Here is an 18502-nt window from a genome sequence, read left to right on the forward strand (position 1 = left end):
TGTATTGAATATAGCAGGCAATTGTAACACAGTGGTAAGTATTTGTGTAGCTAAACACATCTAAACATAGAAAAGGTACAGTAAAAATATGATGGTTTTTTTTTTTTTTTTTGAAACTGAGTCTGGTTCTATCACCCAAGCTGGAGTGCAGTGGTGCAATCTCAGCTCACTGCAACCTCAGCCTCCCGAGTAGCTGGGATTACAGATATCTGCCACCATGCCTGGCTAATTTTTTGTATTTTAATAGAGACGGAGTTTCATCATGTTGGCCAGGCTGGTCTCTATCCCCTGACCTCAAGTGATCCACCCACCTTGGCCTCCCAAAGTGCTGGGATTACAGGTGTGAGCCACTGCACCCAGCCATAATATGGTATAAGAGATAAAAAATGGTACACCTATATAGGACACTTACCATGAATGGAGCTTACAGGGCTGGCAGTTGCTCTGGGGGAGTCAGTGAGTGAGTGGTGAGTGAATGTGAAGGCCTAGGACATTACCATACACTACAGGGTACTTTATAAACACTCTACACTTAGGCTACACTAAATTTATTTAAAAACATGTTTCTCCAATAATAAATTAACTATGGCTTACTATAACTTTTAAACTTTATAAACTTAAAGAATTTTTAAAACTTCTTAGACTCTTTATTTATTTATTTATTTATTTATTTATTTTTGAGATTGAATCTTGCTCTGTCACCCAGGCTGGAGTGCAGTGGATCTCTGCTCACTGCAACCTCCACCTCCTGAGTTTGAGCAATTCTTGTGCCTCAGCCTCTTGAGTAGCTGGGATTATAGGCACGCACCATCACGCCTGGCTAATTTTTGTATTTTTAGTAGAGATGAGGTTTCACCATGTTGGCTAGGCTGGTCTCGAACTCCTGACCTTAAGTGATCTGCCTGCCTCAGCCTCCCAAAGTCTGAGATTACAGGTCTGAGCCACCATGCCCAGCCATAGACTCTTTTATAATAACACTTAGCTTAAAGCACAAATACACTGTATGGCCTTTTTTGAGATGAAGGCTCAGTGTGTCATCTGAATTGGAATGCAGTGGTGCAATCATGGGTCACTGCAGCCTCAAACTCCTTGGCTTGAGCGATGCTCCCACCTTGGCCTCCCAAAGTGTTGGGATTATAGGCATGAGCCACTGAACCTGGCCTTTTCTTTCTTTATTTTCTTCCTCAGTTTTTAAATTTATGTTTAAAATTATTTTGTTAAAAAGGAAGACACAAATACACACATGAGCTTAGGCCTACACAGGATCCAGGAACATCAATATCACTGCCTTCCATTTCCACATCTTGTCCCACTGGAAGGTCTTCAGGGGCAATAATAGGCATGGAGCTGTCATCTCTTATGGCAATGTCTTCTTCTGGAATACCTCCTGAAGGACCTGCCTGAGGCTGTTTTACAGTTAACTTTTAAAAAAATATTAAATATAAATAGAAAAAGTACACTCTAAAATAACAATAAAAAGTGTAGTAAGTAAATACAGAAGCCAGTAACATAGTCATTTATTATCAATATCAAGTATTATGTATAGCACATAATCATATGTGCTATACTTTTATACAACTGGCAATGCAGTAGGTTTGTTTACACCAGCATCAACACAAATATGTGAATAATGTGTTGTGCTACAACATTACCATGGCTACTATGTCACTAGGCAATAGGAATTTTTCAGCTCCATTATAATCTTATGGGACCACCATTGTACATGTGGTCTGTCATTGACTGAAATGTTGTTATGCGGTTCATGATTGTACTTTTAAAATTTAAAATTTATCATTTGCTAAATGATAACATACCATATATTCTAGCCTATACCTTGTGCATATGATGTCAGCTATTACAATATGCATAGAAGGTATAGACTAGAATGCATGGTATGTTATTTATATAGAAATAAAAAGTATAAATAGGTCTCTTTGCTTATATATGCAAGGGCTATCTCTGAAGGATATATAAATTGATAACATGTATGCCTCTGGGGAAGGGAACTCGATCGGGAATCAAGAGATGGAAGCAAGACTTACTTTTCAGTGTAAACCTTTAGGTTTCGTATTACTTGTATTTTATGCCAGGAATTAAGAAAATAATGCAGCTGGGTGCGGTGGCTCTCGCCTGTAATTCTAGCACTTTGGGAGGCCATGGAGGGCAGATCACTTGATCCCGGTTTGAGACCAGCCTGGACAACATGGTGAAACCCTATCTCTACAAAAAGTACAAAAATTAGCTGGGCATGGTGGCACATGCCTGTAGTCCCAGCTACTCGGGAGGCTGAGGTAAGAGGATTGCTTGAGCCCAGGAGATCAAGACTGTAGTGAGCCAAGATAGCGCCATTGCACTCCAGCCTGGGTGACAGAGTGAGACCCTGTCTCAAAATAAAATAAAATAAAATAAAAATAATAATAATTGAACTACAGCTGGTAAAAAAGGTAATACTTGCAAATAGGATATGCTTGAATTATTTTCCATAAGTATGTATTACCTTTTAAATTAACAAATGAAATATAATATTAAAATAGATGGCTTTTTTTTAAGTACAATTTTCATTTTATTTTTCTCCAGAGAATAGTCCATCTTCAGTCTTTAAGGACTCAGCTCCTTACATGGGCTTTGGTGGGGGTCGTGGGGCAGCACCCACAGGTCTAAATCAGGGTGGGGGTGTTTGGTCCTTGCGGGCTTCATGAGATCGATTCCTGACTACTTTGCTGTGAATTGCACAACTCACATAGTAATGTAGCTTCATATACTGCTTGGGAAGCACATAGGCATCGAAGATGCTCACTTCAGAAATGTCCCTGACTGCTGTGGCCTCCACTATGTTTCAAATGACGAATTTCTTAATGGCCTTGTCCTTGGGCACACATTGGGCACAGTTCATGCAGTGAATAGGCTGCACGTGGCTGCAGGCCTTGTTGGCATGACCGTTGTTCCTTCTTTTCTTTGTCATCTTGGAGGCACGGACTGGAGAGAGGAGGTGTTTTTTTTTTTTTTGGTAGAGACAGTCTTGCTCTGTTGCCCAAGCTGGAGTGCAGTGGCACAATCATGGCTTACTGCAGCTTCAAATTTCTGGGCTCAAATAATACTCCTGCCTCAGCCTCCCAAGCAGCTGGGATTATAGATGTGTGCCACCACGCCTGGCTAATTTTTTACTTTTTGTAGAAATGGGGTCTCCCTATGTTGCCCAGGCTGGTCTTGAACTCTTGGCCTGAAGCCATCCTCCCACTTTGGCCTCCCAAAGTGCTGGGATTACATGTGTGAGCCACTGCACCTGGCCTTAGGTGGCACTCTTTTGTATGAAAAAATATTGGAGGAAATACACTAAAATGTTAACAGCCATAGTTTCTAAGTGGGTGGGATGTCAGTTAATTTTTTTTTTGGGGGGCGGAGTCTCGCTCTGTCGCCCAGGCTGAAGTGCAGTGGCCTGGATCTCAGCTCACTACAAGCTCTGCCTCCCTGGTTCATGCCATTTTCCTGCCTCAGCCTCCTGTAGCTGGGACTACAGGCACCTGCCACCAACCCTGGCCAATTTTTTGTATTTTTAGTAGAGTTGGGGTTTCACCGTGTTAGCCAGGATGGTCTCGATCTCCTGACCTCGTGATTCACCCACCTTGGCCTCCCAAAGTGCTGGGATTACAGGCGTGAGCCACCGCGCCCAGCTGTCAGTTAATTTTAAATTCTCTTTTTTACACTTTTGCATAATATAATTTTCAAATTTTTTATAATGAATACATTCATAGTAGAAATTTTCTCTTGTGAACAAAGAAAGATGACTTGCAGGCAGCAGAGCAGAGGACGGTGTGAGGTTGTTGTGGTTGCTTCCCTTGTTTTAATGTAGAAAAAGCATAATGTGGCCAGGTGTGGTGGCTCATGCCTGTAATCCTAGCGCTTTGGGAGGCTGAGGCAGGTGGATCACCTGAGGTCAGGAGTTCAAGACCAGCCTGGCCAACATGGCAAAACCCTGTCTCTACTAAAAATACAGAAATTAACTAGGCATGGTGGCAGATGCCTGTAATCCCAGCTACTTGGGAGGCTGAGGCAGGAGAATCGCTTGAACTCAGGGGGCAGAGGTTGCAGTGAGCCAAGGTTGCACCACTGCCCTCCAGCCTGGGCGAAAGAGCAAGACTCCATCTCAAAAAAAAAAAAAAGCATAATGCCTTTACATGGCAAGTTCTTGCAACAGCCTTTGCACCTAGTACCATGAAAAGCTGAAAAGTTAAGGCTGTGAGACAGTTTAAGCAGCCAATGGCACCCTCCCTTCCAACCTCACTTTCTTCCTCTGTGAAAGTGCTATGCCTCAGTCTCCAAGTGTCCTGGGCATGTTCCACACTGGGCTAGTGAGTCTTGTCATGGGACAGATTGATACGTGGATGGAACTTAGAGTCTCAGATAAGGATTGAGAGCTGGGAACAAAGAGAAGGAAGAACAGAGACCACAGGAGTCCAGTGGTGACATATGCAAGGAACTTTTATTAAAAGGCTGCTAACAATCTTACATATTTGTCTAACTTTTCTTCAAGAGAGCTTTAAACCTACATTAATCAGCTCCTTATCCTTACAGCTCACCTGAGAGGCCCAAAGAGCCACACCCACCAGCCTCATGCCCTTTCTTTGCCCTTGGGGAAAAAAGCAGGAATTCCTAAAAAGAATGAAAACCCAGACACCATCACACTTGAATGCTGTCCTCCCACCCTCCTCTGACCACTCATCCAGCCATCTGGGTACCCTTGTGCTGAGAAGAACGGGGGATTTCAGGTGGAGAAGAAGGGTACTTGAGGCTTCCAAGACATAGGATAAGCAATTAAAGACTTAAATAAGACCATGTGACCAAGTGCTGAATTATGGAGTTCAGATTCGGGTGCTCTAGGAAAGCAGATGGTGACAGAACTGAGAAGGCTGGGGTCTCAGGAAAGGCCTGGCATGTATTAAATATTTGCTGAATGAATGAGTGAACAAATAAAGGACCTAGGTTTTGAAGGCTTTGGAATAATAAGGACATATGTTCACATCTGTGTGGAATTTACCAGTTGATAATGGTTTCATCCATTGTTATCTCATTTGAGTCCTGTGATAGCCCTGTGAGAAGAGCAAGGTGGAAATTGTTCTCCCCATTTTCCAGATGAGGAGATTGAGCCCCAGAGTGATGAAGTGACTGCGATGAATTCAGCACACATTTCCTGAGTGCTTATTATGTGCTAGGATTCATGCTGGAAGCCAGACATGTAGGAATGAAGTCCATTAAGGCCCAGATGCTCATTCCAACAGTGCTGAAGTGATACAAGGGTTGTTACAGTGTTCTGGGAGCACAGGGAAGCTGGCACTTGACCTGGACCTCCAAGGATGGGTAGGAGTTTGTTAGGAGGAAAAGAGAATTCTAGGCAGAAGGAATACATGTATAAAGGGGCAAAGGCAAGGAATAATGTGGCTTATTTGGCGTAAAGTGTGTAATTAGATCTAAGGGAAGCACAGGTTGGTGAAGAGAAGGGGTACGGGAAGATAAAGTTTAGAGAATTGGCTCTTTGGTTAGTTGGTTATTTGTCAAATTGAACAGTTTGGACTTGAACTTTAGAGCTGTGGAAAGCCGTGAAAGTTTCTATGTTTTATTTATTTTATTTTTTAGAGATGAGGTCTTGCTCTGCTACCCAGGCTTGCATTCAGTGGCATGATCATGGCTCCCTGCAGCGTCGAACTCCTGGGCTCAAGTGATCCTCCCACCTCAGCCTCCTGAGTCATAAAAGTTTTTAAAGCAAGAGAATGATAGCCTTTTACTGAGTCTTTCCTTGGATGTGCATGTGTTTGCTGTTCTTGGCTTTTTTTTTTTTTTCTTTCCCCAAAATAGCTCAGGAGCTGCTTCCTCCAGGAGCCTCTCCTTGATCACCGGGCCTCCAGACTGAGTGAGATGCTTCTCATGGACTTCCTGAGCCAGGACTCCTCTGTCCTATCACTTATCTACTGCTTTGTTACTCTGTGTTGACCCACCTTTTATTCTAGTTTTTGTCCACCTAGAGGTCAGGCACCATGTCTGACTCATATTTGTAAGCCCCACGCCCAGCACAGGGCTTGCACCAGATCAATGTGCTCAGTAAATATTTGCTGAAGGAATGAATGGGAGGAGCTGGGTTCCACCTCAGTGCTGAGACGACATTTGGGGCAGGTGTAGTGATGGGGTGATTCTGAGTAGTGTGCATTTCCTCAGTGGTGTTGGAGTAAGAAGTGAGTGTGTAAATGGTGGGGTGACCATTAGAAGGTTGGTGACTCAGGGTGACACTGAAGGTCTGTTCCTGAGTGACCCTAGGTCTCTCTTGCAGATGGCTTCAGTGACGGATGGTAAAACTGGAGTCAAAGATGCCTCTGACCAGAATTTTGACTACATGTTTAAACTGCTTATCATTGGCAACAGCAGTGTTGGCAAGACCTCCTTCCTCTTCCGCTATGCTGATGACACGTTCACCCCAGCCTTCGTTAGCACTGTCGGCATCGACTTCAAGGTGAAGACGGTCTACCGTCACGAGAAGCGGGTGAAACTACAGATCTGGGTGAGTCCTGGGAATCTTGAGCAGGATTTTCCTGAGAAGTGGCTGGCCTGCCAGTACAAGGGCTTAGAGGTGGCGCCAGCTTGGAACTTCTGGGCCTTACAGCATCAGGCATTAATGCTGTTTCAGGTGTGGCCCCTGGGCTACCCTCTGCTAGTTTTATACAAGTTTGCTCTCCTCCAGGGGTTCAGTTGCTTCTGCTGTTTAACTATCCAGGAGGTTTTATGTTGGCTTGTCTAAATGAGTGACCAAGAAACTGGGGCTTGGAGTTAGAGACTTGGGTTCAAGTTCTGCTTCTACCACTTACTAGTCATGGAACTTGACTGAATTGCTTAACTTCTCTGGGGCACCCTTTCTTCTTTGGGGATTGTAATAGCATCTACATCATAAGGCTGTTGGGTCCTTAGGTCCTTGGCTTAGTTCCTGGAACATAGTAAATGCCCACTAAATGTTAGCTATGGTATCAGTTATCTACTGTCGTGTAACAAATCACTTCATAAGTTCATAGTGCCAGACTGGGCAACATTGTGAGACCTCATCTCTACAAAAAAATAAAACAAATTAGCTGGGCATGGTGGTGGGTGCCTGTAGTCCCAGTTACTTGGGAGGCTGAGGTGGAAGCATTGCTTGAGCCGAGGAGGTCAAGGCTGCAGTGAGCCATGATCATGCCATTGCACTCCAGCCTGGGCAATGGAACGAGACTCCATCTCAAATAAATAAATAAATAAATAAATAAATAAATAGTGTCAAACAACAATAATAATTCATTATCTTATAGTTTCTGTGGATCAAACATTTGGGAGTGGTTGGGGCCTCATGAGGTGAAACCAGATGTTGGCTTGGGTTGCAATCATCTGAAACATAGACTGGAGCTGGAGGATCTTTTTTTTTTTTTTTAAGGCGGAGTCTTGCTCTGTTGCCCAGGTTGGAGTGCAGTGACACGATCTCGGCTCACTGCAACCTCCACTTCCCAGGTTCAAGTGATTCTCCTGCCTCAGCCTCCCGAGTAGCTGGGACCCGCCACCATGCCCAGTTAATTTTTGTATTTTTAGTAGAAATGGGGTTTCACCATGTTGGCTGGGCTGGTCTCGAACTCCTGACCTCGTGATCTGCCCACCTCGGCCTCCCAAAGTGCTGGGATTACAGGTGTGAGCCACTGCGCTTAGCCTGGGGCTGGAGGATCTTAAGACTGCACACTCAGATGTCTGGTGCTAGCTGTTGGCAGAAGGCCTTACTTCTTTCCCATTTGGCCTCTTAGAGTGTCTTCACAGAGCTGCTTAAGTGTCTTTATTTGCATAGCAGCTGGCTTTTCCCGGAGTGAGAGATGTAAAAGGCCAGAGGAAGTGGCAATGTCTCTTATGAGGTTGCCTTAGCCTTACAGCGTTCTGTTGGTCACCGATTCAGCATGGGAGGAAACTACACAAAAGTGTGGATATTGGGAGGAAAGTATCACTGGGGACCATCTTGGAAGCTGGCTGCCACAGCTACTATTATTATTAGTATCTGCCAATAGTACTAATAAATTATGTACATATTTTAGATGATATAGCAACATGTAGATCATATAGTTTTCAAAAATGAATTAGTACCTGGATTGGAAATTTTGAAAATTTGTGATTTAAAGTGTTTAAAACATGTATTATTATTATTTTATTTTATTTTTTTTGAGACAGAGTCTCACTCTGTCACCTGAGCTGGAGTGCAGTGGCACTATCTTGGCTCACTGCAATTTCCGCCTCTTGGGTTCAATCGATTCTCTTGCTTCAGCCCTCCAAGTAGCTTCAATTATAGTCATGTGCCACCACGCCTGGCAAATTTTTGTATTTTTAGTAAAGATGGGGTTTCACCATGTTCACCAGGCTGATCTTGAACTCTTGACCTCAGGTGATCCACCCGTGTTGGTCTCCCAAAGTGCTGGGATTACAGGTGTGAGCCACCATGCCCAGCCAAAACATATATTATTTATTATCTTTCTATTCTACGTGTTAAATGTACATTAGTGCATTATGCTTATATCTTATTGGGGCAGTCTGTATATAGTACTTTCTTCTTACAAATTATTTCCCATATACTATCTCACAGTTAACATTATGAAGTAGGTACTACTTTAATACACTCCTGTTTTGCAGAATAAGAAACTCAGAGTGTATTAAAGTGTTAACTTGCCTTAGGTCAACGACACTGCTATAAAGTGGGATTTCAACAAGATCTTCTGATTCAAAAGTATGTGCTCTTTTCTCCACACTGTGCATCTGAGGTATTATAGAGTTCATATTTCCCTTCATGATAATGTCAAATATTATATAGGGATAAAAGTTCATTTTGTTCATTTGCTCTCTATTAAAGGCATTGAGGATTCAGAGATCATTAGAAATAGAAGAAGCTATACGGGTCATCTAGTTCACTGATTCCCAGACCCATGGCATCAGCATCACCTTGGAATTTGTTAGAAACGCAAATTCTCAGGCCCACCTCAGAACTATTGAGTCAGAAACTCTGGTGGGTGAGTGACAACCATCTGTGCTATAACAAGTTTTCCAGGTGGTTTTGTGGCTGGCTAACATTGTAGAACCACTTAGTTTAACTAACTTGAGGTGAAAGTCAACACGCATTTACTAAAAGCACCTATTAGGTGCCAGGTGCTTTCACTTGTGTTATTTGATATCATCCTTGCAGTTCGTGCACAGGGGGATGTGAGAGCACAGAATATTTGGGGCTTGGTGAGCAATACAGTAAAACTGGATCAAGGTTGTGAAAGAGCAGAGAGTGGGTGCTGAGAGAAATTTGCTGGAGAGGCTATAGGTGGCAGATTGGGGGTCAAAGAGATCTTCCACAGCAAACAGAAAGTTCTTGTCATCGGTCAGAGGATTCATGCTTGATGATTCCTTAGGGAACTGAATAAATTATTAGAGCTTACTTTTAATCTTTGAACATAAGATACTTTTTACTGATGTTTACTATGTGGATTGACAGAAGTGTCTTTGTTTGACCCTCATATCAGATGGTCAGATAGCCTACACTCAAAAAATCTTGAGATAGGAGGAGGCATTCTGCCCTTCTGAGGGGTTGACAGTGGGCTGACTCACTTCTTTGTTTATGTTCAGCCAATTGTGAGCTTTTGTGGTTTTCTTGTGCCTGGTTAATTGGATTTATTGATTACATGGTCTAGTTTTAACTAAATGAAACCTCATAATGGATATGTGGCTTTTAAAGAGTCCTATAAAGAAACCTCTGATTGAAGACTATACTAGAAGATTATAGTGAACCCAAGTGAGCATAAAGAAAATGGCTGAACTGATGTTTTTCCAACTCCCAACACAAGTTCATTGTAAGCCACGTTTTGAGGTAAAATCAATGATAATCTAATTAGATCCGACATAGTCAATCTCCCATCCAAGTACTAACCAGGCCCAACCCCTCTTAGCTTCCGAGATCAGACGAGATCGGGCGCGTTCAGGGTGGTATAGCCATAGATGACATGGTCAATCTCATTGCTTTTGCCGAAGGGAAATTAGCAAAGGGTTTTTATGTGTGTGTATGTGCTTTTATGCAGCAAAAATAAAGTTTTCTGGACTATTCATGAATACATTAGATTTTAAACATTTAAATATTGTTTATTTTAATTTTATATATTTTAATATCTTTTGTGTATAGAAGTAGACATATAGATATATAATCTAAGGAATACACATATACCGTGCAGGCTGTACCTACATTTTTCTTACTTAAAGGGATATAAGTTGGAGACTACCACCATAGGCACTGGGGAGCCATAGAAGAGTTTAAACAAGTTAGATTTGCATTTTAGAAAAATTCCTGGCTTCAGTTTGAAGGGTAGATGGAAATGAGGCAAAGAAACCAGGGTTTTGGATCCAAACTCATCAAATTGTATACATTAAATAAATGTATTTTTTGTGTATCAATTATACCTCATAAAGCTATCTAAAAATTAATAAACAAATATAGTAGTGACCAGCAATAAAAGAAAGGAAGCAAGCAAGCAAGCAAGGACTTGGGTAAATTATATGGGGCTGAACTAAGTGTATTATTCTGCTCTGGCTGCCATGACAAAATACAATTGAAATTAATTTTCTCACAGTCTGGAGACTGGAAGTCTAAGATCAAGGTGCCAGTAGGGTTGATGTCTGATGAGAGCTCTCCCCTCGGGCTGCCTTCCCACTCTGTGTTCTTGTGGCCTTTCCTTGGTGCATGGGCATGGGGGAGAGATAGTGCAAACTCTTTGGTGTCTCTTCTTATAATGACATGAATTCTGTTGGATCAGGAACTCACTCTTATGACATCATTTAACTTCAATTACTTCCTTTGAGGCCTCATCTCCAAATACAAGCACACTGAGGGATGAGTGAGACTCCATCTCAAAAAAAAAAAAAAAAGAAAAGAAAAAAGAAAAGGCATAGTGTATACTGTATAGGATTAGGTGCTATCTAGGGCTTCAACATACAAATTTTGGGAGGACATAGACATTCAGTCCATAATGCTAAGAGTGACAAAATGACATAAGGGATGGAAATGAGGAGAAAGATTTGGAACTAGAATTTACAGAATTTGATGATCAATTACTGTCCCCTCTTATCCTTGGTTTCACTTTCCAAGATTTCAGTTACCTGGGGTCCTCTAGATCTGAACATACTAAACAGAAAATTCTAGAAATAAGCTAATGAATTTTAAATTGCACACTGTTCTTTTTTTTTTTTTTTTTTCTTTGAGATAGAGTCTCGCTCGGTCGCCCAGGCTGGAGTGCAATGGCGTGAGCTCAGCTCACTGCAACCTCCACCTCCCAGGTTCAAGCAATTCTCCTGCTTCCGGAGCAGCTGAGATTACAGGCGTACACCACCATGCCTGGCTAATTTTTGTATTTTTAGTAGAGATGGGGTTTCACCATGTTGGCCAGGCTTGTCTTGAACTTCTGACCTCAAGTGATCCGCCTACCTCGGCCTCCCAAAGCTCTGGGATTACAGGCATGACCCACCGTGCCTGGCCTAAATTGCACACTGTTTTGAGTAGCATGATGAAATATTGCACTGTCTTGCTGTGTCGTGCCCAGGGCGTGAATGATCCCTTTGTCCAGCATATCCATGCTGTATTTGCTGTCTGCCCATTAGCCACTCAGTAGCCATCGTGGTTATGAAATTGAAAAAACATAGTGTGGGTGCAGTGACCCACGCCTGTAATCCGAGCACTTTGGGAAGCTGAGGCAGGCGGATCATGAGGTCAGGAGTTCGAGACCAGCCTGGCCCACATAGTGAAACCCCGCCTTTACTAAAAATACAAAAAATTAGCTGGGCGTGGTGGCAGGCGCCTGTAATCCCAGATACTCAGGAGGGTGATGCAGGAGAATTGCTTGAACCTGGGAGGCAGAGGTTGCAGTGAGCCAAGATTGCACCATTGCACTCCAGCCTAGGCAACAGACTGAGACTCCATCTCAAAAAAAAAAAGAAAAGAAAAGAAAAAAGAAAAAGCATAGTGTATACTGTATAGGATTAGATACTATTTGAGGTTTCAGGCATCCACTGAGGGTCTTGGAATTTATCCCCCAAGGATAGGGGGAGACTGCTTTCATTGTAAAGGGAAAGGGGGAACATTTATGTGTGTTTATATGTATCACTTCTGTACACAAAAGTTTTGTGATTTTTTTTTTTTGGTTTTGTGAGCTTTGATAAATCACTTCATTTTTATGAAAAGTTAATGTCTTCAACTATAAAAGCCTCATAGGTTTGCTGGTGGTGAGGGGGCCTAAATGTGATAACATACTATTGTGTCTGGGGAATGCAATAAATATTGGGTTCCTTCCTTTCTCTACCTTTGAGTCCACATGGAAGGCGTCACTGGGTTGCTTTCTTTCTTTTTTTTTTTTCTTTGAGACGGAGTCTCACTCTGTCACCCAGGCTGGAGTGCAGTGGCACGATCTCAGCTCACTGGAAGCTCTGCCTCCTGGGTTCACGCCATTCTCCTGCCTCAGTCTCCCGAGTAGCTGGGACTACAGGTCCCCGCCACCAAACCCAGCTAATTTTTTTTTTTTTTTGTATTTCTAGTAGAGATGGGGTTTCACCGTGTTAGCCAGAGGGGTCTCGTTCTCCTGACCTCATGATCTGCCCACCTCGGCCTCCCAAAGTGCTGGGATTACAGGTGTGAGCCACCGTGCCCAGCCACTGGGTTGCTTTCTGAGGTTTTCCATCTGTGGTTCCAGTGTTGGAACAGCATTTAGTGACTCACTAGCACAGTATGAAGTGTTCAGTTACATTCCCCCAGCCCATTTGATCTCTCTTAGGGGATTCCAGACACAAGAAGAGGAGGTTATGAGCATTGCTGAGCAGGGCCACCCACAATAGGAATTTCTGTCATCTCTGGGGGATGAGGGTCTTGGAGTGCCTTATTGCCTGGAGCCCCTCACCACAAAGGTCCCTGAGAACTCCCTTTGTTTCCTGAGAAGTTGATTGTAGATCAGAGAAGAAAGTCTTACTGGGGAGGTAGGGATAGGAGAGAAGCCTCATTATTAGGGAGCGACAGCATGCACAGGTGTGAGAGGAGACTTGGTAACTCCACAGCAACGGATCCAACTAGAGGCCACTTATTGCTGGGTGCTGGTTGCCAAGCAACCCTTGGAGACCTGTGGAAATAGAAGAGCAGAGGGGGCTTCCACCACCTCTATGTGGGGCCAATTGCAGAGGCTGTCTGGTGCTGATCAAGAGAACAATCCAGAGGACTGAGCTCACCTAGGACGCTGGGTCCTGGATTCTAGGTTTTGTTTGTTTGTTTGTTTGTTTTTTGTTTTTTGAGATAGGGTCTAACTCTGTTTCCCTGGCTGGAGTACAGTGGTGCGATCTCAGCTCACTGGAACCTCTGCCTCCTGGCTTCAGGTGATTCTCCCACCTCAGCCTCCCTAGTAGCTGGAACTACAGGTGTGCCTGGCTATGCCGTGCCTGACTAAATTTTGTGTTTCTTGTAGAGACTGAGTGCAACCAGCACCCAGCAGTAAGTGGCCTCTAGTTGGATCTGTTGCTGTGTTGGTGATGATTTAAAAGCTCTTAGCGTAACTAAAGACATAGATAGATAATGTGTATAAAGCACTAACATAGTGCATGGCACAGAGTAAACACTCAACAAATCGTGGTTTTTATTAAGGTTCTAGGGAGATTGATAAATAGCATTCCTTTTCTTCCCCACCTAAACCCATTGAGAAATAGATGCAGGAGTCAGAGAGATGGGGAGTAATGGAAAAAAAAAAAAAAAGCCTTATTACTTATGAAAGTGAGGATGAAGCCATGGCTAAAGTCTTCCGGCAAGTGCGGCTTGCTAATACTTTACTCTGGAGTCAGAAAGACACACAAACCTAGTCATAGGCCAACGTAGGCCGCGGGCTATAATTAGCCCGTACAACATTCACTCAAAGTCAAAGTCCATGTGGCCCAGATTTACTAATATTTAAGGCCTAAAGCATTCCACTCAGGTCTGTAGGAGGAGCCTCTATCTCCATGGACAGCCTTCCTCATGGACAGAGAAAGGAGCGTCCCTCCTCCAACAGCTCTTTTTTAAATTATCATTTTATTCATGTATTCAATTTTGAGACAGGGTCGCCCAGGCTGGAGTGCAGTGGTATGCTCATGGCTTACTGCAACCTCGACCTCCTGGACTTAAGCAATCCTCCCACCTTAGCCTCACCAGTAGCTGGGACTATAGGCGTGTGCCACCATGCCTGGCTAAGTTTTGTATTTTTTGTAGAGACAGGGTTTTGTCATCTTCCCCGGGCTGATCTCAAACTCCTGAGCTCAAGTGATCTGCCCGCCTAGGCCTCTCAAAAGTGCTGGGATTACAGGTGTGAGCCACTGCTCCTGCCCGATAGCTCTTACTATAATTAAAGACATAGATAAGAGTGACCATGGGTTCCAAAGGGGGGTTAGACAGAAGGACAAACACTAGGACAAATAGGAGGAGTCTTAAGAGATTTCCTGGGAATCTGAATTCCACAGTGATGCGAGTAACTCCTCATATAAACAGGAACTGAGAACAAGGTCAAGGTGAGATGGGGTGCTGGGCAGTCAGCAAAGTTCGCTTATCAGTCATCTGCCTTATGTCCACACAGCAGCCTCCATGAAATGTTAGGTCACAAAATGGCTTTGGAGTCATAAATATTAAAGCTAGTGAGTATTAAATCTGAGAATGTCAAGGATCTGTATCTTAGGGCCAGTAATATAAGAATAGGTGAAATGTAAGGGAGCGTAGGAATGTGGGAAAGGTAATCATACCAGAAACTTGGAAGAAGGATTGTGGCTCTTCAGCAGCCATTTAACAAATATTTACTGTGCCAGATACTGGGTATAGAGATATTAATATAAATGTGACATTCCCTGCTCTCCAGGAATTAATGAGACTGAAATTATGAGCCCAATAAAATGAATACCATAGTTCTCTTGTTCTGATTAGCGGAAGAAGAATAGGATATCAAGAGACTTTTCCCTAGAATTTAAGAATGTATAGTAATGGATTATTATATGAGATTGGGTAGCTATCTAATGGGCTCTGTATTAGTTTCCTATTGCTGCACTAAAATTACTACAAACTTAGTGGCTTAAGACAACACAAGCTTATTATCTCACAGTTCTGGAGGTCGGAAGTCTAAGGTGGGTCTTACCGGTGGGTGGGTTTCAGTCTGTGTTCCCTCTAGAGGGCCTCATCTAGAGGGGGCATCTTTAATTTGCCTTTTCCGGCTTCCAGAGGCTGCCTACATCCCTTTGCTTGGGGCCCCTTCTTCCATCCATCTTCAAAGCCGCCGTGGAACATCTTCCAACCTCTCTGAACCTCCTCCTTGTCTCTTATAAAAACACTTGTGATTATAATGGGCCCACCTAGGCATTCCAGGTCAATCCTCCATTTTCAAGATCCTTAACTTAATCCCATTTGCAAAAATCCCTTTTGCCATGTAAGGTGACATATTCACAGATTCTAGGGATTATATATTTGGGAGACTATTATTCTGACTACTACATCTTCTGTTAGTAACATATAAAAGACCTGGTTGGGTGTGGTGGCTCATGCCCGTAATCCTAGCACTTTGGGAGGCCAAGGCAGGAGGATCACTTGAGCTCAGGAGTGAGACCAGCAGCATACTGAGACCTTGTCTCTACAAAAAATTTAAAAATTAGCTGTGTGTGTGGTGGCATGTGCCTGTAGTCCCAGCTACTCATGAGGCTGAGGCCAGAGGATCACTTGAGCCTGGGAGGTCAAGGCTGCCTTGAGCTATAACCACACCACTGCACTCCAGCCTGGGTGACAGAGCAAGATCCTATCTCAAAAAAAAAAAAAGAAAGGAAAATACCTGATATAAATTTCCTCGTACTTTAAGACTCTGAATCAGGTAATGTCCATGTTTTAAGTTCACACTGCTGATTAAGATTTCCTGTTACCTTGTTAGTTGTCAACAAGCCTGTGAATTTAGAGGACATCACAGACTCTCATTTTATTTAATTTAATTAATTAATTTATTTTTTGAGGTGGAGTTTTGCTCTTGTTGCCCAGGCTGGAGTGCCATGGCACACTCTTGGCTCACTGCAACCTCCACTTCCTGGGTTCAAGTGATTCTCCTGCCTCAAGCCTCCCGAATAGCTGGGATTATAGGCATGCACCACCACGCCTGGCTAATTTTTGTATTTTTAGTAGAGACAGGGTTTCACCACATTGGCCAGGCTGGTTTCAAACTCCTGACTTCAGTTGATCCTCCTGCCTCGGCCTCCCAAAATGCTGGGATTACAGGCATGAGCCACTATGCCAAGCCTCAGTCTTTCATTTTAGACAGGAGGAGGCTGAGGCTCAGAGTGAGATAGGGACTTTACTGAGGGCTCATGGTGATGTCCCTTGACCCATTCCAGTGCTCTTCCTGTCACCTTCAGGAAGGTGCAATCTAGTCTTCAATGTAAGCTGGAGACCTGTGGAGAGATCAGCGGGAAGCACAGAAGAGTCTGGAGGCTGAACAGGGAAACTGGGGCTCTGACAAGTCTCTGTGGCTCCAGGAATGTGAAGACAGTTCCTGAGTACACCATCCTGTGCTCAGCTCTTATGATAATCAGAATTGATTTTTCTAGGCAGCAAGTTTCCTGGTGTGGCTGCAGAAACATGCTGACACTTTTATCTCCCCAAAGCCTGTAGGAACCAGCTGCTGGAGGAGGTTTAATCTGATTTTTAAAATCACAACAAAGACCATGGGAAGTCAAATCAGGCTTAGCTGGCCTCAGTAATTTTCAAATGAATTAACAAGCCATCCTGATTGACTATTCAAGGGGTCTCCAAGACACACTATTTAGGGCCATAACCCCCTTTCCTTCCATCCAAACTGGCATGGGAGAAAAAGAAATAATCTGCAAGCCATTTGTGTATTCATTAATCCATTCAATAAACATGTGTCATGTACATATTATATGCCAGGCACTGTCATGAGAGGGCAAAGAAACAGCTGCAATGTGATATAAGCGATGTAATAAAGGGATGAAGAAAGTGTTGTAAGAACAGCTACCTCTGCCTGGGAAAATCATTGCAGGCCTCATAAAAGAGGCGACATTTGAGCAGGGTCTTGACAAATGAGTCTGAGTTTTTTCAGGTTAATGTAGAGTAAGAGCTTTACAGGTGGAGGAAATGACATTTGCAAGAGCATAATTGCTTTCAAGGACCCTTTGTGTGCCTAGCTGTGCTAGGCTCTGCAGTGATTGGTGAGACAACATCCCTACCTCTTAGGGGCACTCAGTGAAGCAGGGGAGAAGGGGGATATACAACAGGCAAACACACATTGAAATGCATTGCAGACATTGAGCAGTGGAATGACATGCTCTGTCTTACATTGTTTTAATAAATTGTTAAATCTTTGGGTAATTTTAGGTTTATAGAAAAGTTGCAGTGATAGTGTAGAGTTCCCATGTGTCCTTTGCCCAGTTGCCCTAATGTTAACATTTTATATAAGCATGATATATTTGTTAAAACTAAGAAATTGACATTGGTACAATATGATTAAACTACCGTCTTTATTTGAATTTCACTAGTTTTTTTCACAAATGTTCTATTACCATTGCAGGATCCAATCCAAGATACCATATTGCACTTAATAATATTTTTTCAATTGACATATAACTTATATACCATAAAATTCACCTTTTTTTTTTTGAGATAGAGCCTTGCTCTGTTGCCCAGGCTGGAGTGCAGTGGTACGATCTCGGCTCACTGCAACCTCCGCTTCCCAGGTTCAAGCGATTCTCCTGCCTCAGCCTCCCGAGTAGCTGGGATTACATGTGCCCCCCACGCACCCGGCTAATTTTTGTACTTTTAGTAGAGACGGGGTTTCGCCATGTTGGCCAGGCTGGTCTCGAATTCCTGACCTTGTGATCCACCCACCTAAGCCTCCCAGAGTGCTTGGATTACAGGTGTAAGCCACCAGGCCAGCCAAAATTCACCCTTTTAAACAGTATAGTTCAGTGATTTTTAGTGTGTTTACAGACTTGTGCAACTATCATCACTAATTCCAGAACATTTTAACATTTTAGTGACTTACATCTTTCTTTCTTTCTTTTTTTTTTTTTTTTTTTTGTTGTTGTTTTGAGATGGAATTTCACTCTGTCACCCAGGTTAGAAGTGCAGTGGCACAATCTAGGCTCACTGCAACCTCTGCCTCCTAGGTTCAAGTAATTCTCGTTCCTCAGCCACCTGAGTGGCTGGGGTTACAAGTGTGTGCCACCATGCTAATTTTTGTATTTTTAGTAGAGACCATGTTGGCCAGGCTGGTCTTGAACTCCTGGCCTTAAGTAATCCACCCGCCTTGGCCTCCCAAAGTGTTGGGATTACAGGCGTGAGCCACTGCGCCTGGCCAGGTGACTTATATCTTAACACTTAACAGGATTTCTCTGAGGCAGAGTTATGCCTGTTTCAAGAATAAATTATGAAGAGCAAAGTGCAGAAGCA

General features: G+C 43.2%; 1 protein-coding gene and 1 pseudogene across 2 annotated transcripts in view; one reads left to right on the forward strand and one right to left on the reverse strand.

The window, feature by feature from the left end:
* The window catches only part of RAB3B (RAB3B, member RAS oncogene family), an 82487-nt gene that overhangs the window by 7301 nt on the left and 56684 nt on the right, over nt 1–18502 (forward strand). For both annotated transcript variants that reach the window (XM_054453735.2, XM_063656082.1), the window contains exon 2: nt 6320–6547. In XM_054453735.2, coding sequence (XP_054309710.1) covers nt 6320–6547 — 228 coding nt within the window. The remainder of the gene's footprint in view (nt 1–6319; nt 6548–18502) is intronic.
* Nucleotides 2615–2962, reverse strand: LOC129015563 (small ribosomal subunit protein eS26-like; annotated as a pseudogene).

Source organism: Pongo pygmaeus, chromosome 1 (genome assembly GCF_028885625.2).
Source record: "Pongo pygmaeus isolate AG05252 chromosome 1, NHGRI_mPonPyg2-v2.0_pri, whole genome shotgun sequence".
Taxonomy (NCBI): domain Eukaryota; kingdom Metazoa; phylum Chordata; class Mammalia; order Primates; family Hominidae; genus Pongo; species Pongo pygmaeus.